General features: G+C 40.2%; 1 protein-coding gene across 1 annotated transcript in view; it reads left to right on the top strand.

The window, feature by feature from the left end:
- Nucleotides 1-25,813, top strand: part of pknox2 (pbx/knotted 1 homeobox 2) — a 134,609-nt gene extending 108,796 nt beyond the window's left edge. The window contains exons 5-12 of the mRNA XM_017691334.2: nucleotides 8,796-8,967; nucleotides 14,184-14,363; nucleotides 15,425-15,560; nucleotides 16,651-16,748; nucleotides 20,384-20,503; nucleotides 21,016-21,092; nucleotides 21,288-21,466; nucleotides 23,508-25,813. Coding sequence (XP_017546823.1) covers nucleotides 8,796-8,967; nucleotides 14,184-14,363; nucleotides 15,425-15,560; nucleotides 16,651-16,748; nucleotides 20,384-20,503; nucleotides 21,016-21,092; nucleotides 21,288-21,466; nucleotides 23,508-23,755 — 1,210 coding nt within the window. The 3' untranslated portion in view covers nucleotides 23,756-25,813. The remainder of the gene's footprint in view (nucleotides 1-8,795; nucleotides 8,968-14,183; nucleotides 14,364-15,424; nucleotides 15,561-16,650; nucleotides 16,749-20,383; nucleotides 20,504-21,015; nucleotides 21,093-21,287; nucleotides 21,467-23,507) is intronic.
- The last annotated feature ends 400 nt before the right edge of the window (nucleotides 25,814-26,213 follow it).

The following is a 26,213-nucleotide window of genomic DNA, read 5'->3' as shown; positions in this document are numbered from 1 at the left end:
AAACATGCTTCATAGCATCTAACATTCTAACATCCGTGTGAGTCAGTGAGTTTTCTTTCTTTCTTTATTAAATAAATTAGTTACCTTTTTTTTCATGCACTGGAAATGTGACTTAACAAAATGTGATAGGTGCACATTTAATTAACATTTTGTAAAGGCCAGTGTTGCAACATCCTGAATACAGCTTGTTTTCCACTGTGTGGGGAGACCTTTCTCTATGAACATGTTGGGCTCCAGTTTCATCGCGAACAACCACATAAACCTTAAGGCTCATTTACCTGCCTTAATACATTCCCACCCCCTTTAACTCTAACGGACTAGGCTTGGGCCCAAATTTCAAATTCTCACACCTATGACTAGACAAAGCATCAAACAGGTTTGTAATATTTACCTAATGATTCATAGTATTTATTGAATTAGCCATAAGATCAATGACTAAGTACGACACCTGCAGTTTAAGGGACGGATGAAGCTTTGCTGTAAACTTTCCAAAGAGCATCTCCACATATCCCATTGGCCTGCTGTTGATTTCACATATCACTCAGTGCAATAGTGGTTTTCTGTCATGCAGCTTTCTTCATCTGGCATGATTACCAGGCTGGAGGATGTGAGGATGAGTGCTGAACTTTATTGAGATACACAGGAGCATTGGCTAGCAGGAGATGAAACAAACACTGGGCTATGACAACACAATGAACTACGCTCACACTGAATCACACTGATAAACAGAGAAACATAAAATGAGAACACAGGCCAGTAGAAAACTGATAAAGAATCTAAAGAACACTGAATGAACCACAGAAATATAGCAAAAAAACACTAATAGGGTAGGCAAGGCTAGGGTGGAGAGAGACAAGACTAGAGGAACTAGGACAAGGAATCATGCACATTTAAATTCATGCCATTTGGCAGATTACAAATGTATGATTTTTACCCAGGTAGGCGAATGTACTGTTAGGAGTCTTGCCCAAGAACTTTTATTGGTATGGTGTAGGGTGCTTACCCAGGCAGGGCATCGAACCCCAGTCTACAACATGGCAAGCAGAGTGATACTCATAATACCTGCCATATAAATGGGGATGAAACCTGGCTAAGGAAACTCTGACACTCCTTATCCACTGAGTGTGAATGATGGTGTCCACATGATTCCAGTCTGTCACATAAAGAATCATTACAACAGCAAAATTAGCTAAATGGCCTGTATAATAAGAGCGGGCTAGTGAGGCTACTGACTTAAAAACAGATAACTAGCCTGAATAAATGCAGGCTTACCAGCCTATCTAATAAAAGCTAATGACAGTAAACTAACCATTTTATCTAAATGCTAGATAACCTTCTTTCTAAGAACACCTATTAACTAGTCTGACTTATGGAAACTGGCAATCCAGGCTGTCTAATAAAAGCTTGCAAGCCTGTCTAATAAAAGCTTGCTAACTGGATCGTTTTATAAAAGCTTGCTAACCAGCCTGTCTACTAAAAGCTAGAAAGCGTGTCATATCAAAGCTAGTTAACCAGACAGGTTGCTAAAACATAGATAATAAGAATGTCCAATAAAGCAAGTTAACAAGCTTGTCTAATAAAAGGTAACTAAGCAGACTGTTGCTAAGAGATAGATAAAAGCCTGTCTGATAAAAAGCCCGCTAAACATGCTGTCGTACAAAAGCTAACTAGACAACTAAATAACAGCTCATCTGCCTTTTTAATAGAAGCTATTTAACCACCCTGTCCACTGAAAGCTGGTTCACCAGAATGTCTACTAAAAGCTATATGACTAGTTTGCCTAATGAACGCTGACTTACCACCCTATGTGAGTGAGGGGAGACTCCGCTGGCCTCCTATGCCTCTCTCTAACAAACATTATATTCTGGGCAAAAGCTTCTTGATATGTTTTTCTCCTGTTTTTTTCTATTTGCTCTGTATTATTGTATCTTAGAGCTCTATTTAACCCTTTATGCCTGTAAACCAGAGAAGAGAGATGTGTATCACTATGGACCATTACCTCTCTGAGAGAGAGAGAGAGAGAGAGAGAGAGAGAGAAGAAGAAGAAGACGAACAAGAAGAAGAAGAAATGAAAACAGGCTAGAGAGAGAACTGCGCAACTGATTGAAATGCAGCAGCAGGGGTCCCTCATAAACCCTGATGGTGAACGCTGTATGTGTGTGCGTGTGCATGTGTGTGTGCCCCCTGTGCAAGGTTAGCTCCAGACATGTAGCCTGGAGGGGAGAGAGAGAGAAAGAGAGAGAAAGAGAGAGAGAGAGAGACTGTGTGTATGAGCAGTCTCAGCGTGGGGGCACCTCAGACTGGGTTTAATAAAGGCAGCAGCCACTGGCTCGCCCTGATTAGGATGGCAAACACACCGGGTAGCACGCCCCCATCGCCCTGCAGCCTGTGGGTGGCCCACTGCGCTCCCCAAACAACAGCAGCTACCGCTCGCTCTGAAAGAAAAAAAAAAAAACACGCTCCATTTTCACACGCTAAATCATATTAACCCCTTCAACTCTAAAGATCTGGGAGCTGGTCCAGCCTTTCCTTTTGCACTTACATCTACATGCACTGAAAAGTGTGATGCATCGAACTGACTTGATTTAAATGTGTGAATCATTTCCACATCGTCTTTCTGTTTACTTACTTTAGGCAACAGTGTTAAGATAGTGTAGCTAATTTGTGTGGGAATGAGTAAATTCAATACATAACTTTTCAAAATATGGACGTGCCTAATATGGTATTAGTCTCGCTGGGCCAAGCGTCATCTCATAACATGTTTCTGGGCACTATCACGACATATTTTGAGCCAAATTTGAGTGATATTAAGACTTCAGATTGCATGAAATTTCAAACCAATCGAACACCTCATGAAGGAGGGACTCAAAGTGGTGGGGAGTTTGTCAACAATGTCCAATGATAACAGGCTGGTCATCCTGGATAGATAAAATAGAAGTTAGCATGGCTGGAAAGTTTTCCAAGAAAGCTCCAAATAAGCACATAGATGAGTGCAGAGAACAAAAGAGCGGAGAAAAACAGTTCCATTAACTCTCAATCGCATTTCGCTGTCTAGCTCCTTTGCTTTGCCAGTTGTACTCCAGTGTAATGGAACTAGTTGACACTGCCATAGTCAATGTGTTGCACTTTAAAGGTTAAAGGTTTTCACTTGATATTGTGGCGGTGTGGCTAAACATGCTGTGTTTAGGCCAAAGAGGACAACATTTCTGCTTAGTGGATGACTGGGAAATGCATTGTTTTATTGATGAAACACCTTTTATAACTTCAGATATCGTGGTTAGCCTAGGTGCACTAAGTTACTTCAGACTTCTCAATCATGTCTGATTCACATTAAGGCCCTTGTGCTTCCTAGCTAAGTAATATACAATAGTAGAGAAGGCACTGAGCTGCCTACCTCTCGTTGGCTGGCTTAAACACCTGGTTGCCAGGCTAAATGCAGTGATGTAGTTATAGTCCAGTGGAATAAAACTTTGAGTGGTGTCAACTTGTTTAGTGTCAGCGTTTAACATTAACAGATCTCACACCAGCTTGCGACGGCGTCAACTGTTTTTGATACATCAGACTTTAAAAGAACACAGAATAACACAGGCGGTTGTACACTTGTTTCACTGCAATCCAGAACCAGAAGTTTAAGAAGTTGTCCTAGATGTGTGTTCTTGTGTTAAGTTAACAGCAGTCTTTTTAAAAGCCTGAATTTTGCCTGTATATCTGTTCCTTTTTTTTATAGAAACAGATCATACAGTGACAGAATCCACATAATCATAAATATATGTTGACAAAACTCAATATGCACACTTACAATTGTTGTTCTCTAAGAGTTTTTTAGTAAAGAAAATAGTTCTCTATTGAACCATGAACACCTCTAAAGAACCTCTTGCATGATTAAAGGGTTCTTTACATTGTGAAAGTGTTCTTTAGATTGTTGGAGAATGTGAGGTATATGGTTCATCATCGCTGCTTTACATTGGATGTGAATTTCATGATGATGGGACAAAAAATGACTTGGAGAAATGTCTGGTTCCACTGACTTACATTAAAAGTAAAGGATGTTTTTTCCCCTCTCCTGTGAAGTTACTGTTTGTGAGATATGAAGATGTGTTCTGACAGCACCAATATGGAACCATTTTGAAAAGGGTTCTATATGGCACCAATAGGGTTCTTCTATCTTAGCCTATTTGGTGCTATATAGAACCCTTTTCAAATAGCTTCTATATAGAAATATATAAAACACATTCTCCAACAATCTGATGACCCTTTTATGATGCAAAGAACCCTTTTATCATGCAGAGGGTTCTTTTGGTGCTCAGGTCTTTATTTAGAACCATTTTCTTTACTAAGGAACCTTTGAAGAGTCATCATTTTTAAGAGTGTAGTTTAAGGCAGGCGTGCTGTGATTTAGGTGTGCAGCTCGCACGATGCTACCAGTGGCCGGAAGCTTTGGCTTTATTAGCAACTTTAGCCATGTAGCTCTAGAAGCAAACTTCAGACACCAAACAAGCCTTGAGATGATCGTCTACATTTGGGATAAGAGGAGAAACATTGTAAAGTCTGTAGTTGTTGCATTTCTACTGTAGCCTCTTCTTCACAAGTGTTCTCAGCGCTATAATTATGTAAGCCTAGTAAGATTCCCCTGTAAAATCAGCTTATGAAAAATGTAACACTCTAAAACACAGGCACTTTTAACGCTAGAGCTATATATATATCCTTCATGAGCTCTACACAAATAAGACATTTTTGATGAATTCAGTGTTTTTTTTCTGCCTTTGAAGTCGCCAAACTCTGGAAACTCATCTCAGAGCCTTCAAGGTATTGATGGAGGAGAGTTCTGTGTCTTTTCTGCGTCAGATTTGGAGTGATTCTGCTGACTCCTGCCTCTGTAAATGGCACTTTTTACGGGCGTGGTAATGGTCCCCAAGGCGCTTGTGGATTTCCAGCCCCCTCTGCACTGCAGATAGGGCCTGTTTCTGGCTCTTTACCAGCGGCTCCAACACCTCACACTCCCACTACAGGGTTATGGCTGCAGCATCTGTTTTTATTTGAACCCGTGCACCACAGTCAGCATGAAGTATAATACAGTCAGCTTATTAAACATGCTTCTGTAAGACAGTGAACAGGCTCAGACAAGTATTCGGTGCTTTGAGCAGAAAATGATTAGTTTCTGGTGTCAGTTGTGTACACTGCCCATACAAAGTTTGTCTTGATCATTTTCTTCTTCAAAATATTCCTAAAAACGCATCGGATCACACTTTATTCAAAGGTTACCAACACAGGGACCTTATAGCACAAGCAGAAATATAGAATGCTGTATGTACAAAGTGATATTTGAGTATTTAGATATAATTAATGTCAGTATTCACGAGGTGTGAGATGTTTTATGAAGTAAATGAGATTGTATTGAATGGGAAGATATGTATTAAAATTCTCACCTTAGCTTGAGGCATCAAAATCTACAACCCCAATTCCAATGAAGTTGGGACGTTGTGTAAAACATAAATAAAAACAGAATACGATGATTTGCAAATCCTTTTCAATCTATATTCAATTGAATACACTACTTCATTGGAATTGGGGTTGTAGAACTACTATGTATTGATCTGTCTTAGAAATGTGTTGCTTGGGAATGATACTCCAGATTTTTTATAAATGTCCCACTTGAGTTTGTGGCTCATATGCCAATACAATGCCATTTGTTCTCTGAATATCTTGATTGTCATTGTTTTAATGCTGTGCTAAAACAGTGTTAAAAGTGTCCATCACTTTAGTGCACGGACCTTATGACAGCATAGTGGCATTCACTTCATAAAACATCTTTTGCTATTGTTATAATAGTGTTATAAATGTCCATCTTTCTAGCAGAAGGGCCTTTGGTCAAATCAGTGGAATCAATTCCATTAAACAGCTTGTCAGTTTGAATGCTTTGTTGTAACAGTGTTAAAAAAAGAGTGAACAGATCTGCATAACTTTAAACAGCAATGTTCCTCACTCATACCCTGGTCCTTATGCACATTATGAACTTTTAGCAAATACCACATTTGCATTTTAAGTATAAAAGAGGATTATTGTTATTGTTATAAGTTCTAAAGTGCATGCAGCCTTTTTGTCCTTTTTATTTTCATTTTTTTAATGTCAAAAAGTAAAAAAGTCAGACGTGCAGCATTAAAATCTAATCCGAATTGAATGTAAATGTAACTGATTACATGAATACTGTGTAATTACACATTCTTGGCATGAATACTATATGATTTAAAGAATACCTTACATAATTAATTAGTAATTCCTAAATAATTACATAACACAATGTAATTAAGTATTTTATTTTTAATTACATTGCTACATTTGAACAGAATAGTAGAGTTATTCCCTTTCTAGCTTTATTTTATCCTCTCAATTTTGTCATTGCTCAGTTTCTAGTTGTCCCGCAGCGAATGAGTGAGGATGATAATACAGCAAACGAGATATTTTTTTGGTGGTCTTGTATGTTTGGCATTCATTCCATTATTTGAATGGTAATTATAAAACTCAGGGTCGTTTCCCCTCATCCGGGCCTGCTAAAACAAGCCTCTGGGGGTTAAACTGATAGTGTCCTCAGGCTGTGGTGCTGTAGGATGTGCCGGGGTTATGATCCAGAGCTAAAGGGACGGAGGGGGAGAGATAAGTGAGCTCACAGCCTCCAGGGTGCGCTGTGGTGGAGGCGGCCGGCGTGGCGGAGGAGAGCCGTACGAGCCCAGAGGGAGCGTAGGATCGTCTGTGTGTTCCGCTGCAAGCCTGTTTAGTATTCGCCTCACGTCGGCACAAGGGAGCCGCATTAAATTGGGATCAGGCAGATTAGAGTCTAATATAGCGGGCTATTAAAGGCTGCAAATGAGAGCGGTGGGTTACAGCTGGAGCAGAGGCCCCTCACCCAGTCCCACCGCCTCTATAGCCTTCAGCTCACAGCACAAACACACAGACACAGGCACATACACACCGTACACACACTGTCATACACACACAGTGGCTTTTATAATGATATATGTCTCCCTGCTTAATCTGAAGCTTCTGCTGTACAGCATTACAGCTGTTTTGTAAGTGATATTGGAACAAAATGATGATGAAGAATTCTGTGAGTCAGATGAACCCAGCTTTAAGATCCTTAAATCACTGCAGGACAGAAAAAAGAGGAAGATTTCTGCTTTAACCCTTGAAGTTGAGTTACTGCTTTATTATATTATTTAATGTAACTATATGCAGTCATATGGTAAAGTTTGAACACTCCTGGTCACTCCTTTTCCCCCATATACTAAATTCAGCAAACAATAACAATATGCATGAAAGTGTGCTGAAGTGTGTTCTCTGTAGAACTCAGTTAAAAAACCAACAAAAACACAATTTGGTGCTCGAACCATTGCCAGCAGTTATACGTTATGTTCAGTTTAAATTCTGTGTTAACAGAGTCTTTTTCTATTTATTATGAGTTCAAGAAATGACAAGAACATGGCTTAAATGTCCTGATGGTCCACAGTTTTTGCTCCAACCTGACTCACAATGTATAGGGATGAAGCACATTTGTGAACCACCTGAGGGCCATGAGGACTGCGTTCAGAAAACACTGTTTTTTTCTCTTAATAATGACTTTATATATGACTATATAATGACTATATATATATATATATATATATATAGAGAGAGAGAGAGAGAGAGAGAGGCTGAGACTCATTTGGGAACTTTCATTGTTAGTGAACATTTGATTGTAGGTATAACTTCAAAACAAGGTGAGACAAAAGTCTGAGAGTTTTGAATACGTGTATATTGGTCAGAGAGACAAAGACTTCTGTTTATTTCTCAGAAGATTCAAGTGAGAAAAGGCCCTAAATCTGTAAGTTGGTGTTGAAACTTGCTGGGAGATATAAAGGGCTTTAAAGGACCAAATTTCTTTCTCTCTTTTTTTTTATATAGAGTTTGATGCAGTACATAAACATTGTGAAAGTTTGAAACAATGCAGTCGTAATATGTAAACTAATGTGCTTCAGTTTTGAATTCACCTTTTTGTGATGTCACAAAAACAACACATTTGCATATATTCACCCAATCATTCCATAGCAGTTTAGCTCCCACCACTCATACTGAAGTTATAAGGAGTGTTTCAGTCCTGACTGTTTTTTGAATGAGGCAAAATACAGAGCAGCCAATCAGAAGAGAGGTCATTTACATACATCAGTCTTAAAGGCACAGTAGTTCAAACAGTCTGTTTACATATCTAAGGGATAAGGAGAGGTTGGAAAATGGTCATAAAAAATAATTATGGCTGTGTTTGCAGCTTAACACCACATAAACATAAAAGGGCTTCAATGGCAAAAATGAAATGCAGGAAAAATGAAGGATATGGTCTAAATGATCTAATCTTGATTGTTTGAATATCACTAGAATCATGATTTTACCTTGATTTTACCTTGATTATCTAGACCAACAAAACTTTTTAAACTCTACACTGTGTCATTGCCATATCAAAATTCATACCTTTTGTATTTATTTACATAATTTGAGAGTGACAGCTGCCCCTTTACATTATGTGAACACTTCCAAGGGATGGACCAATAGAAATGGTTCAAAATGAACTGGAATAAAATCTCATTGCTAAAGTTAAGACTAAAGTTAAGATGAAATTTGTCCTTCTCCAAGAAAGGAGTACAAGTTTTTGTTGTTATGAAGATATGTCATCATTCAAAAACATACAGCGGCAAAAACATAAGCAGCTCAGCGTTTTTGTCGTGATTGTCATGACTGACAGTATCTTTAATGTCCATTCTGGTCCACAGGCACCCCCTGTTCCCTCTGCTGGCTCTGCTGTTCGAGAAGTGTGAGCAGGCCACGCAAGGCTCCGAGTGCATCACCTCGGCCAGCTTTGACGTGGACATCGAAAACTTTGTGCACCAGCAGGAGCAGGACCACAAGCCTTTCTTCAGTGAGGACCCCGAACTGGACAACCTGGTCAGTACGGAAAAATCGAAATCCTCTTCACATCTCTGAACAATGATTAAAGTGATTGGTTTTACTGATGTGTACACAGATGATTACCCCAAGGATCATATTAGGATATGCTCCAGATTCCATTTATAATTTTCCCTAAAAATGTCCCCAATGTGGCCAAATGAGATCCGATTTAACTTTCCCCAAATGGAAAGCGCATCAACAAATCCATCATTTCCGTTTTTGTTTTGTTTGCTTTTTCCCCCCCAGAAGGCTATTGGTTTTTTGCCTCACGTCTCCTCCAATTTTCATGTCATTGTTTATTCTCTTACCTGCTAGTCAGAACTCAGCAGATGCATTTCTGCTCATGTAATAAAAATGCCTCTGTTTACATTTGTTAAATATGGTCATGATCTGTCCCTGTCCACCTCCGAATGTACTTTGATCGATCCAGCTGATTGATAATAATCTGATCCCATTTCTTCCTGGTGTGTTTACATTCAAATTCAAATCAAGTGAATTCAGTGCGTCTCCAAAAAGTTCACATTTTTCTCTTAAGTAATAATAATGAGCTCGATTTATATAGCTCCTTCCACAAACCCAAGGACGCTTCACAGAGAGGAGGAAAAAAGGATCTAATACTTTGAAGATGAAGACTACTGAGCAGTAAAGAGAAAAGTTTTTAAAGTTGAACTTTAAAAGAAGAGAAAGTAGAACAGTCACGAAGAGACTGAGGTAGAGAGTTCCAAAGTTTGGGAGCAGTCGCTCCTCTTCAGGATGTCATAACTAGTTATAATTACTTTATACAACCGTTAGTTCGGCCCACAAAAGCTCGAGAAGCGTTCTAACTGCGCTGTTATTTCACCCTAACATCACTTTTTTTCACAAACACTATCACTCTGCTGAGACGCCGTTGCTAAGCAACGACTTTGACAGCTGTAGGAGACGCTCAAGCCATCTGAACGTTTTGACTTCTTACTTTGCCACAAACAGAAAACGGACACTTTTAAGATCACATTTGACCGACATCCGATTGGTCAGACTCGGAAGATGAGACTACCAATTTGTGTATTTATTTATTTATTTATTTATTTAACAGTTGTATAAAAGCAATAGAACACTCAAGATCATCATCGCTATAATGAACTATGGCGACCAAATCACAGCTGTGAAGTTATTTTGCGATAACACACTCCCCCTCGTGTTCTGTCGCTTAAGTAACATATTAATGGCTGTCCTTTTATCTCTCTGAATCTCTCTAAATAGGCGAATATTCCTTTTGCAGAAAAAAAGAGCATGCCCTCCAGTCCTATTCAGTTTAAACTGGCATTTACCTCAAGGCAGGGCCAATTCTCAGATCAGAGCTATAGCAGTGCTAAGCACCCAATGAGACCAGCCAGCTGGTGGAAGCTCTTGTTCTTGTATAGCTTCTAGACTCTGGAATAGCAGTTTTTGCATTGTAGGTTTTTAAATCCAGATTAAAAGCATATTTGTTGGACTAGAATACGCCTGGAAGTATTGTGGCCTGATTTCTCCTGTTTGTAATTGTGTTATTATTTTATATACAGTGTGGTTTTGTCTTTTCAAAGTTTAACTTGTACTGCTTTGAGATTTCGTTAGTACAGTGAATATTGCTATATAAATTAAGGCTTATTATTAGTAGTAGCAGTAGTAGCAGCAGTGCACTGCAAAAATGGTTTCTTATCAAGTAAAATGATCTTAAATCTTAAATCTCCTGTTAAGATTATTGTAAGCTTGATTCAATATTATTTCATTTCTTTCTAGATATTTTTACTTGTTTTAAATGATTTTTGTAAATAAAATGTTCTCACTATATTGGCAGATAATGTTGCTTGTTTTAAGAAATGTGCTTGAAACCAGCCAAGTATAGAGTCGGTATCCACACCGATCAGGCTTAACATTATGACCACCTTCTTGTTCAAGGTCAAGAGGCTTTTATTGTCATCCCATCTATGTACAAGTACACAGTGGAGTGAAATTGCGTTCCTCCAGGGGCAACACAGTGCAACAAGGAACAAAAGTACGAAGTGCAAACGTGAGAAACAATAAATACGATAAATTAAACAGACATTAGACGCAGTAAACAGACAGGACAGTGCAGCAACGGCACAGCGCTCATTCTGGACATGAGGTCGTGGAATAAGGTGCAGAGATATTGACACATGCTGTGATCTGTGAGTCATGCAATCAGATGACAGACATAAACACAACAGTCACAGTCGTTTCTACACTCATTGTCCATTTTATCAGCTCCACTTACCCTATAGCTGCACTTTGTAGTTCTACAGTTACAGACTGTAGTCCATCTGTTACTCTGATACTTTGTAAGACCCCTTTTACCCTGTTCTTCAGTGGTCAGGACCCCCTTGGATCCTCACAAAGCAGGTATTATTTGGGTGGTCGATCATTCTCAGGACTGCATTAACACTGACGTGGTGGTGGTGTGTTAGTGTGTGGTGTGCTGGTACGAGTGGATCAGACTCAGCAGTGCTGCTGGAGTTTTGAAACACTGTGTCCATTCACTGTCCACTCTATTAGACACTCCTACCTTGTCGGTCCACCTTGTAGATGTAAAGTCAGAGATGATAGCTCATCTGCTGCTGCACAGTTTGTGTTGGTCGTCCTCAAGTCCTTCATCAGTGGCCACAGTGTTTAAGAAATACCCTCATAATTCCACTTTTTATTTTATAACATAGAAGTGGCAGCCACACTTTACATTGTGTGAACACTGTATGACAAACGGACCGTGGAGATTTTTCAGAATAACACTTATCGTATCTTTTAGCTACGTTAACACAGGTTCAGTTAAGCTTTTTCTCTCTTTTCTCTTAAGTTACCATTTTTAAGCTTTTATGAATGATAGTGTCACATTGAAGTTCACTGAGCTGTGCAGCATGTCCCATCCCCTCTGCACTATACAACTATAGCACCCCCTGCTGGTAGAGGCAATCAGGATACTTCGTATCACTGGACAGAAGACATTTGCATGGGTCTTTTATCCCTTTAAAAAGCTTGTATTTGGGCCCACAGTCCCGCTTACAGAGTAATTTGGAGGACCTACCAAATAATCTATAGTAGTACCTGAATATGTCGTAAGATTAGTAACTAAATAAGAAGCGTCGGGTTTAAAAGGCTATTTTAAACCAAAGAACTGTCACATTCCTTTAGCCCTTGTTCTCTTTGTTTCACCCTCCCTCTCTCTCTCCCTCTCTCTCTTTCTCCTGGACCCCCCACCCCCCACCCCCGCCTGACAGCTAGCAGTAATTAGAAATTAGGCGAATGAGGAAAGGGGGGAAAGGTCAATGTTCATCATTACCAGGTCTCTCGGCCGACTAGTGCGGCTCAGTCAATTAACTCTGCATCTGTGTGCTTTACGATGGACCGGTGGCGCAAGGCCCCCTTTCATTGGCGCGGTTACGGCGCCCGTGCCGCAGCGGTGCCGGGCGAGGGATGGCACGGTGCCCCGACGAAACGAGCCGCAGTAATTGGCAGATTTATCTCCTCCTTGGCAAAGCACTTTTTAGCCCATTCGCTCGTCCTTGAGTGCTGACTTTGAAGGCACGTGATCTGTGGAAATGGGGGGAGTTAGCCACGCAAGTTTAGTCACGACCAGGAGAAAAAGAGCTGCGATAGTCTCAACAGATACTATTTTGGATGCAGAAACACCTGCACATGAACAAGGTATCTGATTTCTTATGCACTCGGAACTCGTTGCATAATCAGTTTTACTTCTGCTCTATGTGCTTTTGTTCAAACATCTGAGAGAAATTACTCTCAGCACACTTGCTAGATAGACAGTTCTCATCTCAGTTACATAGGCATTTTATTGGTTAATTGGTCTCTGCAATCATTCTCGTATGTCTCTCAGTGATATTTTGCACATAATCTCATCTGAAATGATGCAAACGTGCACAGTATCCCCCTGCACATTATTAACCCATTAAAATCTCACTTACTAAGGATTATTATTCAGTAACTACAGGGACTTCAGTGCAAACTGGCTGAGCTATTCTTAGGTTTAGGAATAGTGTAATAAAACTTTGGCCCACTGGTGGGTCCTGGCTATTTACAAGGTTAGGCTCTATATGTAGATATTGGAGCATGCATTTGTAATGTTATAAGGTTCTTTATTTATTTTTTTTAATCTCTGTAAATATTTATAGCTTCTTCTATACACACACTCGCTACTTTATTAGATACACTTACCTTGTATCGACACTCATTGTCCATTTTATCAGGTCTACTCACCATATAGGTGCTCCTTGCAGTGTTGCTGGAGTCTATCTACTCTATATCGCCAAATAGTTGGTTTGAATTCAGGTGTTTCGGCCACACTCATTGCTAACAGGTGTAAAAATCAAACACAGCCATCAAGTCTCCATGGACAAACCTTGGGAGTAGAATGGGTCACACTGAAGAGCTCAGTCACCTCAGCCCCACTTAGCATCTTTGGGATTCTGTGGACTCTGTGAAGAACCTTTTTGAAAATGTAAAGAATGTATACATAATCTAATATAATGTAACGTCTACATGATGTACATGCATTTTCTACGCCAACTAGCTGTTTAAGCCCAATGCAAAAACATTTGCTGTTCCTCTCATTTGATCTGCTCCTCCCTTAATCACATGGTTTCTTAATGCTGTTCTTCTCGCATTCAGTTTTTCTCATTATGACCATGATAAACAACAAAATGCATGAATAGGAATATTGGTCACATTTTATCATTACTTTAAATTACCAAAACAATAATATAATTTACTGAGAATTGTGATTTGAATAACCTCAAGCTGTGCTCAAATCAGAGCACATCCAAGGAAGCCTTGTGCATCTTTTATCCTGCCTTCCACCCAATGACCGCTAGGATAGGCTCCAGCCCCCCGCCCCAACCCAGAAGGATAAGTGGCTTAGAAATGTGTGTGCATCTTTCATGCAGTGATAGGAAACATAACAGCACACAGAAAGTGCCAATTATGCATTTCACTCTGACCAGCATGGACATGCACATGCAGTCACACCTCGTGAGGCACATTTAAATGAGTATAAGAGGTTATTGGATTGGTGGGGAGACAGTCAGTTTGTTCATAAGTATTTCTTAGAAACGTAGGTTTGAGCCAAGAACCATTAAGGAAACTCTTCTTTTAGGAGTGTCTTCTAGCACAGCTGTTCTCTTGACTCTTTGGAGAAGAGTGAACTGTTTCCTGTGTTTGTGTGTCAGATGGTGAAGGCAATTCAGGTGTTGCGGATCCACCTGCTGGAGCTGGAGAAGGTGAACGAGCTCTGTAAAGACTTCTGTAACCGCTACATTACCTGTCTGAAGACGAAGATGCACAGTGACAATCTGCTACGCAATGACCTGGGTGGGCCGTATTCGCCAACACACACAAACCTACCGCAGGTAACACAGAGAGAAATAGTGTGTTCATTCGCCGTGTAGTTCAAAGAAATAATTTATGGACATGACTTCACCTCTGCTCTCTCCTCTCCTCCCATCTCCTCTCATTTCCTCTTCTCTTCTGTCCTCTCCTCCCATCTCCCCTCATCTCCTCTTCTCTTCTGTCCTCTCCTCCCATCTCCCCTCATCTCCTCTTCTCTTCTCTCCTCTTCTCTCATCTCCTCTCCTCTTCTCTTCTCTCCTCTTCTCTCCTCTTCTCTTCTCTACTCTCTTCTCTCCTCTTCTCTCCACTTCTCTCCTCTCCTTTTCTCTTCTCTCCTCTCATCTCCTCTTCTCTTCTGTCCTCTCCTCCCGTCTCCCCTCATCTCCTCTTCTCTTCTCTCCTCTTCTCTCATCTCCTCTCCTCTTCTCTTCTCTCCTCTTCTCTCCTCTTCTCTTCTCTACTCTCTTCTCTCCTCTTCTCTCCACTTCTCTCCTCTCCTTTTCTCTTCTCTCCTCTCCTCTTCTCTCCACTTCTCTCCTCTCCTTTTTCTCCTCTTCTCTCTTCTCTCTTCTTCTCCTCTCTCCTCTTCTCTCCTCTCCTCTTCTCTCCCCTTCTCCCCTCTTCTCTTCTCTCTTCTTCTCTCCACTTCTCCTTCTCCTCTCTACTCTTCTCTCCTCTTCTCTTCTCCTCTTCTCTTCTCTACTCGTCTCTCCTCTCCTCTTCTCTCCATCTCTCCCCTCCCCTCATCTCTCCTCCTCTCTCCTCTTCTCTTCTTTTCTCTCCCCTTCTCTTTCTTCTTCTCTCCTCTTCTCTCCTCTTCTCTTCTCTTCTCCTCTCTCCTCTTCTCTTTTCTCCTGTTCTCTTCTCTTTCTTCTTCTCTGCTCTTCTCTTCTCTCTTCTTCTCCTCTCTTCTTCTCTGCTCTTCTCCGCTCCTCTCCTCTTCTTCTCTCCTCTCATTTCCTCTTTTCTTCTGTTCTCTTCCATTCTCTTCTCTCCTCTCCTTTCATCTTCTCTTCTATTCTCCTCTCCTCTCCTCTCTTTTTCTCTTCTCCTCTCTTCTCTGCTCTTCTCTTCTCTTTAGGATCTTCTTCAGAACTCCTCTCCTTCACTCGCTAACGTGTCCAGCTCGGTTAACCCCTCAGGCATCGTGGTCCCTGCCGGCTCTCTGCCTCAGAGCAACGTCACCATGACCACCATTAACTCACAGGTGGTGTCAGGTAAGACAGCTTAGGGTCAGTGTATCTGCTCAGAGAGATAGAGGTGGACCTGGGCGTATACACTTCCATTCCTCATAGCTTCATAGTAGTTGCTACTTACTGCTTTTTACGTGACCATTTTCCAGTTTCTCTTTAACCCTCAGAAATAAACAGGCTGTTTTAATTGTGTCTATTTTTTTGTAAAAAGTTGATTGCTGTGATGTAAACAAGGTCATTTAGAGTGGCTTGGTTTAAAATGCTCAGTTCTAGAGAAACTTTTATTTTTAAATACATTTTTTGTGGACACGTACATGCAGGGTGGTGCAAAGCAAAATAGTGCAGTAAGAAAACATTGTAATTGTACTTTTAGCAGGATTGTATCTAAATGCTTAGAAGACATGTAGGTTCACTGATCATTTTAATGACATTAAATAAAATATGTTTACCACTGTAAAAAAAAACATAGTTGGTAGGTTTCTCTACAGTTAATCATGTCACCTCTGACCAGTTTGGATGACTTTGTTCCTCATTAAATTATGCAGAAATGTAGAAAAATCTGTGGAATTCCCCTTCAAGACTAATATATGTAAATGATGTCTGTTCTTTTCTATTTTCTGTCCTTTGCTGTACCTCATCTGTACCTCATCATTATTTTCGTGATGAAAAAATAAAACAAATTCATGATGAGACATTTTATATGAGACAGGGGAGTGAGAACTGTATGGATTGGAGATTGAACCAGTGTGAGTGAAACACATGCTGCATCAAACTTTCATTTTAAAAAGAAAATAAAATTTGAAAGTTTTTTCAATGATGTGGGACCTATTTCAATAGTTTGGGTGATTTCATAAAAAGACTGCTTACTATGTGCTGCATTCTACATAGCTATGTTTTACCCATATAATACACTCCTGTGAAATAAACCTCAGTTCTGTTTAGTGGCTTGTTAGAGTTCTTCTTAGTTTGATAAGTGTCTAAGACCTTATTATGGTGAACTGAGCCTCTTAGAGATGGTGCTGTTTAACAGTCTGCTGTCTTTTACATGTGTGTGTGTGTGTGTGTGTGTGTGTGTGTGTGTGTGTGTGTGTGTGTGTATGAATGGTTCCCGCAGGTGGGACCCTGTATCAGCCCGTTGCTATGGTGACCTCTCAGGGGCAGGTGTTAACCCAGACTCTACCGCAGGGGACCATCCAGATCCAGAACACACAGGTGACTCAAACACACACACACACACACACACACACACACACACACACACACACACACACACTCCTCAAGCTCTAGAAGTGGGCTAGAACTTAATGTAGTTATAGAAAGTTACAGAGATCCTTTTACAGTTTGTAGAGCCTGATAATGCCACAGTTGTGGAATTTCAGGATTTAGGGAAAATTGGAAAAAAAATTCAAAGTAATTGTAGTGATCCTTTTGTCTAGATTCACTACATAACAATGGATTCCAGATTAAAATGCACTACCAAGCTGCACAATGTTGTTGTAGCTACTCAAACATAGCTTATGTTGATTGGGTTGGGAGAAAAGAAATTGATACAGTATATCACAATATTTAAAAATAGCATTGATACACAAGAATTGATATTTTATAATTTAATAATGAATATTTTAACATATCCAAATTTTCAACTAATAGAATACCAAACTGCATTTCTATCTCAATCCACAAGGTGATGATGTTTCCGTCTAGTGAGAACAAGGTGTTTGTTAGTAGAGTTAGCAACGGTCTGATAGTGCAGTGGATAACACACAGCAATGGACAAAAGCAGGAGAACAAACTGTAATTACTTAGAAATTTATACATTTATAGGAAGAAATGTCAGTAATCAATAAATCATCCCATGAGTTCCTGTGAGTTCTTACATATTATGACTTTAGATGGTCAGGCACAGTATGATGTACAGACACAGTTACAGGCTGTAATTAGAGTGAAACTAAATGGAGCTTCTTCTCAGTCACTGCATCTCACATGAGGTGGTAACGTTGATTCTTTGAAATAATGTGCGTAATTGCACTGACATTATGATGACATTAATGCATTATAATCACTCATGGTTGTTTGGTTGTTCTATTACTTTTACATGTAGGCCAACCAATAGACAAGTGTTGTTAACCAGGACCAGATGAGGTACAAATACTGATATTTTACAGAATCAGGGCTGGAAAATATAACATCACATGTTCCTTTTTTATTTCCAGGTAACAACACACTAATTCTCTATTGAACACAGATCTGGAAAAAGGCTCAGAAAAGAGTTCAGTGATGGAAGAAACTCACATATATCTTTACACAACATGTTTGTGTTTCTTTATCTTAACTTTTTATTTGTAAGTTTAGGTTAGAACAACATATTAACATTATTTTACCATTTTATAACCAACTTAGTACAAGTACTACCATGTTAGTTAGCAACAACTAGAACATTAGATAGTAATATTTAGTTTAGTGCAACATGTTAACATCGCTTGACCACTTTATTACTGATTTTTTACCACTAAAAGTACTAATGTACTATTTAGCAACAGCTAGAAAAAAAGTACAGCTTGTTACAACAGTATTACTGTGTTATTAACTACTTATTACAGATCTGTAAAGTGCTGCCAAGTTTTATATTGGAAGAATAACATGTAGTCAAGTGGAAAACGTAGCATATCACAAATCTTTAGAATCATATCTTGGCTCAAGTATTATGATAATACACTATGGTGGGACCTGTAGTGATTCCCACCCCTTTTGATTGCATTACAGAATAACTTTTCATACACATATGAAGTAAAAAACAACATGCTCAATGTAGATTTTGGGGCAAACCCTGTGTTTTTCACCAATGTTCTATAAAGCTTGTTCTTGACAACCTTGATTGTTGCCAGGTTGGCTAGGTAGGCGGAGCATAGATAGGTGAATAGCACAGGTGGGCTGCTGATTTTTGGCTGGATAGCCGGTTGTATGCATGTTATATACGCATGTTTATATGGAGCTGTAGCAGACAGGTGAGGCAGGTTTTGACAGACAGCTGGAGCTGGGGTGAGTTACCTAGGGCCCAGGCCCACACTCTGCTCTACACGCAGGCTGGGAATAGAGCTGAGCCCATAACTACATCCCTGACAAGCTCCCAGTAATGATACCCCTGCATGGAGCCTCCAATTAATTCACCCTGCTTCCTGGAACACACACTTACACACTCCCAGGGATGAGGTATGTGTGTATATATGTGTGTGTGTGTGTGTGTGTGGGGTATGGTGGGGGATGGAACGGAGCCACGTGACGCTCAGCTGCAAATATAATGTGGAGATTTTTTTTCTTTTTTTTTCTGAGCTTGATTATTATTTATTTATTTCAAAAGTCAGTGGGGAAGCGTTTCGCTTTTTATGACTTTCGGTTGCGGCAGCGGCATGAAATTAATTATCCTCATTTCTAAAGTGGAAATGTTTTTTAATTTATTTTTATTCATTTATTTATCAGCACACGAGGCCATGCTGGATTATGCATCTGAAGCCGCTCTGAAATGTTAATATTTTGCAATCTCCAAATGACTGAGGACTTTTTTTTTTTTCTGGGGCAAAAATTGCATAATATTTAACTCATTTGAATACTTTGGCCTTTGTAGTTAAATGGGTGAGTGGAAGACCTTCAAACAGCAACATTATTGCACAGACTTTCTGCTGTTTCCCGTGTGAGTGTGTGTGTGGGAGTGTGTGTGTTTCCTGTCTGTGTGCAGCTCGGTATCTAGATTTGGGTCTTGTTGCAGTGGAGCCTGAGTAAGTTTGATTAAAAAGAGAGCAGATTTGCTGTGGCGCTCTTTGTGATGAAAGGCCTCTATAAACGCTCCCTCCCCGGCTTTAATTTTAGGTATCATTACTCCGATTGCGTTGCTATGGTGACTGAGGGCATTTCTGGCCCTGGCAAAGGAACGGCAAGTGGCGACTCTTTGTTTCCGTGGCAACAACTATCCCTCCCTCTCTCTCTTCCTCTTTCTCTCTGTGACTCCCTCTCCCCTTCCTTCTTCCCCCTCTCTTTCACTTTTTCTCTCTATCGCTTTACGTCTTTCTTTTGCTCTTTCATTTTCTCTCTTTCTCACTGTCCCTTCCTCTCTCTCTTCATTTCTCTTTCTCTCTCATTCTACCTCTTTCTTCTCTCGCTGCACTTTTCCTATCTCTCTTCTTGACTCTTTTTCTCTCAAAAACTGTCTATCTCTCTTTTACTCTACTGTTCTTTCTTCTCTCTCTTTCTCTCTGCCTCTCTCCCTCCTTTTACCTATTCCTCTTTTTCTCTATCTGTCTTTCTCTCTCTGTACACCTCTCTTTCTTCTCTAATACTCTCTTCATCTCTCTCTCTCTCTCTGTCCCCCTCTCCCCCTCTATTACTTTCTTCTTTCTCTGTCTTTGTACACCCCTTTCCTCTTTCTTCCTTCTGTTTCTCTCTCTCTCTCCCTCCCTCTCTCTCTCTCTCTCTCTCTCTCCCTCTGTCTCTCTCTCTCTTTCTCTCTTTCATCTCCCTCTCTTCCTTCTCTCTCTCCCTTTTCCCCACTCCCCTGCCCCTCTCTTTTTTCCCTCCTTTTTTTCTCTTAAAAACAGAGACATCTCTTTTCCACTCCTTTTTTTTCTACTTCTCAATCTCCATTTCTTCCACTCTCCTTGACTTTCTCCTCCTCTTTCTTGCCTCTTTTTCCTCCACTCCTTCTTTTTTCTTTCTCTATTGCTCCAACTTTTTCTTGCCCTATCTCTATCTCCGTATTTTTCTTTCTGTATCCCTCTGTCTCTCTCTTTCATGCCGTTCTCTTTCACCCTCTCTCATTCTCTCTCTCTCTCTCTCTCTCTCGTCTGTGATTTAAGGTGAATCTGGATCTCTCCTCCCTCTTGGACAGCGATGACAAGAAGTCGAAGAACAAGCGAGGCGTTCTCCCCAAACACGCCACCAACATCATGCGCTCCTGGCTCTTCCAGCACCTCATGGTGAGGGCGAGGGATGCAGAACATGCTCCATGCATTCATCTCTCTCCTGAAAATTCTTCAGTGCGATCAGTGAATATAACATGCTGAATGAATCACTTTGAGTGTTACATGATTAACGGCAGATTAGCCATTTCCTTCAGACGTAGAACTGGACTGATTGGATTGATAGAGCCGTGATTTGTTCATGGAGCTGGAATAGGTCATACAGCTGTAGTTCTAAGAGTCTTAAAGGAGTTACTCTCTGTTCTCATTCACTGACATTGAATATCACATCATTGCTGTACTACCAAAAGTTAACCTGGTCCGTTCAGCACAAATTCTTCACACAATCTCAGTGACAGCTGGTGTATTTTAATAGTGCAAAAAATATCAAATGGAGTTGTAGGATTTCATATGACTGTGATAATATGCTATGATATCATTACATAGCCATTACATTACAGCAAATGCTTCTATATTGCTTTATACAGATCATATTACAATTAATAATTTCCTTTTGATTTTGTTTCTAGCACCCGTACCCCACAGAAGATGAGAAAAGACAGATCGCTGCACAAACAAACCTCACCTTATTGCAAGTGAACAACTGGTAAGACTGAGGGTAGAACCAGATCTGGCATGCTGCTGTTCTGTGTCGTAGGGGTGTGGGTTCACCACAGCAATGTGTAGCAAAGTGGCTCCATCTAGTGCTCATTAACATGAAGCACTTGTCAATGCAATGACCAGAAGAGGACAATTTCTCATTCTCTTTTTGTGTCTCCCTCTGTTTTGTTTCCTTTGACAGGTTTATCAATGCTCGCAGGCGTATTCTGCAGCCCATGCTCGACGCCAGTAACCCTGACCCCGCCCCCAAAGCCAAGAAGATGAAGTCGCAGCACAGACCCACGCAGCGCTTCTGGCCAGACTCCATCGTGGCTGGAGTGCTGCAGACACACGGCCCGCACTCCGCCAACAACTCAGACAGTCAGTCATTCCAACACTGCGCTTACTAACAGCAAATTAAATCTTCTTTAAAGCTCAAACCTGAAGCAGATGTGGTTCGATTTTTGTAAAGATCACAGTCTCAATCTGAGAAAACAGAGCTAGAGCACATTTCTTTAAGGGACCAAGTTTAATAAGCAGTGAGGAAACAGTTATAATGAAGTCCACTTTTGTAATGTTAACACATGAACAACATCAGATAAACAGCTGGTGCTATTATTGCTCCCAGTCTTTTCACGAGGCTTGCTTTCAGCTTTTTAAAGAAATCTGCAGGAATGTTATTCCACACCTCCAAAGTTCAGTCGTATCACAAGCCAAGTAATTCCAACTGCAAATTTTAGCTCGTAAGTCCATAAAATCTTTCTCCACATCTCAGATGCATAGTTTCAGTGTCTGTGTTTACATGCAAAGGTTTGCCGCTCCGACTGAATATGGTCCGATTACAGTTTAAGACCGAGGTATTTCTGTACTCACTCTACTCAACACTCTTATGGAAAATCTCCATTTACATGCTCACTCCAAGTAACCGGACCCAAATTGATGCGCATGTGTTGAGTACTACTTAGTGTAAATGTTTCCAAAACAACAAACATCATGTGAGGTCCAGTCAGAGTGAGAAAGGTTTTCAGCTGGTTCTCTTGTGTTTTTAATTGCTTTAAAATGATGTCAGACTCAGGAAAACGTCCTTCACATGTGCTTATTAAAGAAGGGCGAGAGGAAGACGTCGTGTTCTGAGACACGGATTATTTACAGGATTACGGATCAATCGTTCAATCGGATAGACATTGTATATCGAACGGCCTCAACAGTCTCCTCAGAAATATAGTCTTTTAAATGCACAGGAGAAAGACATTTGCAAGGCAGCTGAGGTGTTTGGGTAGTTGCTTGTGTTAATGTCTGTGTCTGTTTAAAGGAGAACATACTGTCAGCTGTAACTGGTTGGTTGTAAGACTGGAAGGGTGGAAGAGTTAAAGTGGCAGCAGAGTACACAAAAGTAAACAGTAGACAAATTAAATATTGATAGATTTGAAATGACACCATTAGTATATTTGACCAAGTGTTTGAAGCTGTTTTGACTTTTGCACAGCACTCTACTAAATATACAGTACTGTTTAATATGTGCATAGCAATGAATAGGCATGCACACTTTTACAGTGCTTTTTAAGTACACACACACACGCACACACACACACACACACACACAGACACACACAAACATCTTCTAAGCTGCTTCTCCTTCTGGGTTGTGGGGCACTGGAGCCTATCCCAGCTGTCATAGGGCAGAAGGCAGGATACACACTGGACAGGTCGCCAGGCCATCGCAGGGCGCTTTTTAAGTATATTAGTATATTAATATTAAATACGATAAGCAGAGTACATGTTGCAGAAAGCACCACGACCCTATCTGGACTAAGCAGTTAATGATGATGAATGAATGAATCTTGCAGAGCGCAGCAACCAGACCACCCCCCATCCACACAGCGCCCATCAATATAGCACAATTTTAGCGCAATTTAAATTGCATTCAGAGTCATTAGTTAGGAGCAAAGATGGGCTGTTTTTGGAACAGTTTCGCTATAAATGTCTGAAAATTCCCAGTAATTATGTGAAAATGTACCAAATCCACCATCAGAACAAAAAATGCAAAGGGGGGTGGGGTTAGGTATATCACATTGCTGTCAAATGAAAAACATGCATATCCAATACAGTAATTTTACAAGAGAAGGCAAAATATATATGTAATGTTAATGTTTATGCTTGTAATTCAAGTGATTTTGGAGCATTTGTGTTGGTCTCCTGGCCATCATGTTTAAATGATTTAAATTTGTATTTATTTTATTAGTCAGTGATGATATTGTAACACCTATAATAACCAGGAAATGGGAATAAAATGATGGGATGTTCTTCCATATAGTTAAACACGTCTGAACCTGAGCACTGCATAGCTCCTTTTTCCCAGATAGTTTGCAGTCCTAACGATTTATATGCATCACATAGTAAAGCGTGTTTGTGTTTGTGTTAGGCTCTTTGGGCATGGACAGCCTGCAGCCGCTCTCCTCCGACTCGGCCACCCTGGCCATGCAGCAGGCAATGCTGGCCGGGGCCGACGACTCCATGGACGGCACGGAAGACGATGAGGAAGAAGAGGAAGAGGAGGAAGAAGGGATGGAGGAGGAGGAAGAGGAAGAGGAGGAGGAGGAAAGCGAGGGAGGGAGGCAGCTGTCTGGCAGAAGAGATATGCACCTCGATCACAGCGAGGTGCTGGAGTAACATGCAGGAAATGACATCAGTGCCCTGACACACAGTCATGGCACATTATTTAAACGATGCCCCCAGAGGTTTCCACCGGACACTTAAGTGCTTTGGAACATCCAGTTGGACGGGGAGGTTCCCATAAAAAGAAATGGGCTGTGAATTCCACACTGTAAGAATGATTTGGTGTTAAAATGGTAAACATTTTACTGGAGGGCAGCATTTATAAGGCTACATGACACCTGCATAAGCCTTTCATGACAATTGACATAAACCTACATAAAATTTGATAAAGGCTTTTTCAGCGAGCATCAGTTAAAGGCTACTTTGTTTGTTTTTTTTTACGTTATTTCACCTCAGAAATGTGTTGGAATAAGCCTTTATAAAGTTTAATGTACTGTTATGTGCTAATGTTGGTCATCTTGTTTTAATAATAAGTTCTTGTTTTAATGATAAGTTCACTTCAAAAATCAACACGGCATGCAATTTGAGCCAAAATATTCATAAATGACTATGTACATAATGGATGTTATGGATATGAAAGGCTTATGTATATGTCATGAAGTCTTATGAATGCTGCCCTTTTATAAACTGTCACCTAGTAAGTTAACCAGGCTGCCTCAGAATGTAGAATGTATGAAACAAATAATAATTCAATAGAATAATAAATAATAATTCTTCTAAATAAGTAGTTAATATCGTAAATAATAAGTTAATAAGAGATTGTTTTGTACACTTATGGCTTGATGTTCACTCTACTTTTGAAGGCAGTCTCGTTTCTCACTGTTTTAACAAATCTTTTTTACGGTGCTGTAATTTCTCCGTAATTTTACAGAGCTGATGAATGCGCTCAAATTAAACATGCAAAACTTTTAACTATCGGGCCTTGGGAGATTAAAGAGAAGCTTCAGTTATATTAACGAAACCCGCCGTCTAAGTCTATCCTGATACATTCTCATGCCTTTTTTTCTGTCCCCAAATTGTTCTTATTGGTCTTGGTTCTCAGGTGAAACCCACACAGCATGAGATCATTTTTACGAAACCGTCCAAGGTGACTCTTTTTTGTTTGTTTGTTTGTTTGTTTTTTGGGCATGCATTTTCAGAGCAAACAAACTTATTCAAAAAAAAAAAAAACAGAGACCAGACAGCACAAAGTGTACCCCTTAGACTATGATGCATCCCCCTAGTTGCTTGATATTTATGTTTTTACGTTTTCAACTGCGCTACTTCTTAGAAGACTCTTATTTGCCTGGAACTCTCAGGTGATGCAATCCTGAATGACTCCAAAGGCTGCCTGCCTCAGACTTTCAGCGGGCTTACTTTGCTCCTGCTCATGACAAGGAAAAAAAAACAGACAAATAAATAAATAAAAGGGAAATGTGGGCGGAGCCAACCTGGCACATGAAGCATCTCACTCGCGGAAGAAAATAAAACGGTGGCTCCTTCCAGACCACAGACTTCCTCACGATGTTTACTGCAGGAACAATGGAAAACACAGTGCATTGGGTCTGCCTGATTCAGAGGTGGACAGCAGTAGCACAGGAATGAAATACATCAACACCGTTGCAGTCTTTCGGTTTACCTTCTTTTGGAAATAACTGTGGTGCTGTGATGTATTTTTATTTTCGTCTCACGTGCAGCCGGTACACGCGTTTAAATCAGGCAAAACCAATGCACTGCTTGCTTTTAAGTGAATGAACATGAGCGACTTTGCAGAACATTTCAGCTGCTGGAACCCCCCCTGTCTACTTTCGTGAAGGACAGAAGCTGTGAAGATATTCCCGAGCTTTTTACTTTTTTTTTTGTGCTTAATCTCCAAAACTAAAGCACCTGTTTCTGATGTGATGTCTAGAGCTGAACGAAGCTGTTCTTGGATGTTATTGGAGTTGGTCTTTGTGAAGTATATGTTTCTCATTATCCTTTTTCTTGGTCTTTTTTGTTTTTTAAATGGATCTTCCAGAGCAAGTGGTGATAGGGGAGCTTTTTATTTTGTTTGTACACATCGTTGTCATAATCTATTGTGTTTCAATAGACCATTTTTGATAATTAAAAGAGATGATTTTAGTGGATGCTGAATGTCTAACTTCTTACAACTCCATATCACACTGCTCACTGCTCAGTGCTCTAGTACAGGCCCCTGAAAACATTTTGGATTTTACTGAAGTCAGCGTAAACTCATTTTTTTTCTGTACCTTGAAATACTGGCCAGCGAAACACAGTAGACAGGGTCTCTGGGCTAGCTGAGCAAAGCATGATATTACTGGTTAACGTTGTTTTTCCTCGTCTGCTGGTGCATGGTGATGTAATCAAAACTTAGAAGACTTTTTCAAGATGGCAAAAAAGTCTCTGCAGTTTAATCAAATGAGAAATGAGAATTTTTTCTTTTCAAAAATATGACATGAATCTTGCTTAATGTGACCGTCCACACAAACTGATACGATAAAAAAACTCTTTTGCATTTAAAAGTATTTCTGAG

This window comes from Pygocentrus nattereri, chromosome 18, assembly GCF_015220715.1.
Source record: "Pygocentrus nattereri isolate fPygNat1 chromosome 18, fPygNat1.pri, whole genome shotgun sequence".
Taxonomy (NCBI): Eukaryota; Metazoa; Chordata; class Actinopteri; order Characiformes; family Serrasalmidae; genus Pygocentrus; species Pygocentrus nattereri.
Note: the sequence above shows the minus strand (reverse complement) of the source record. Positions and strands in the feature narration are given on the sequence as shown.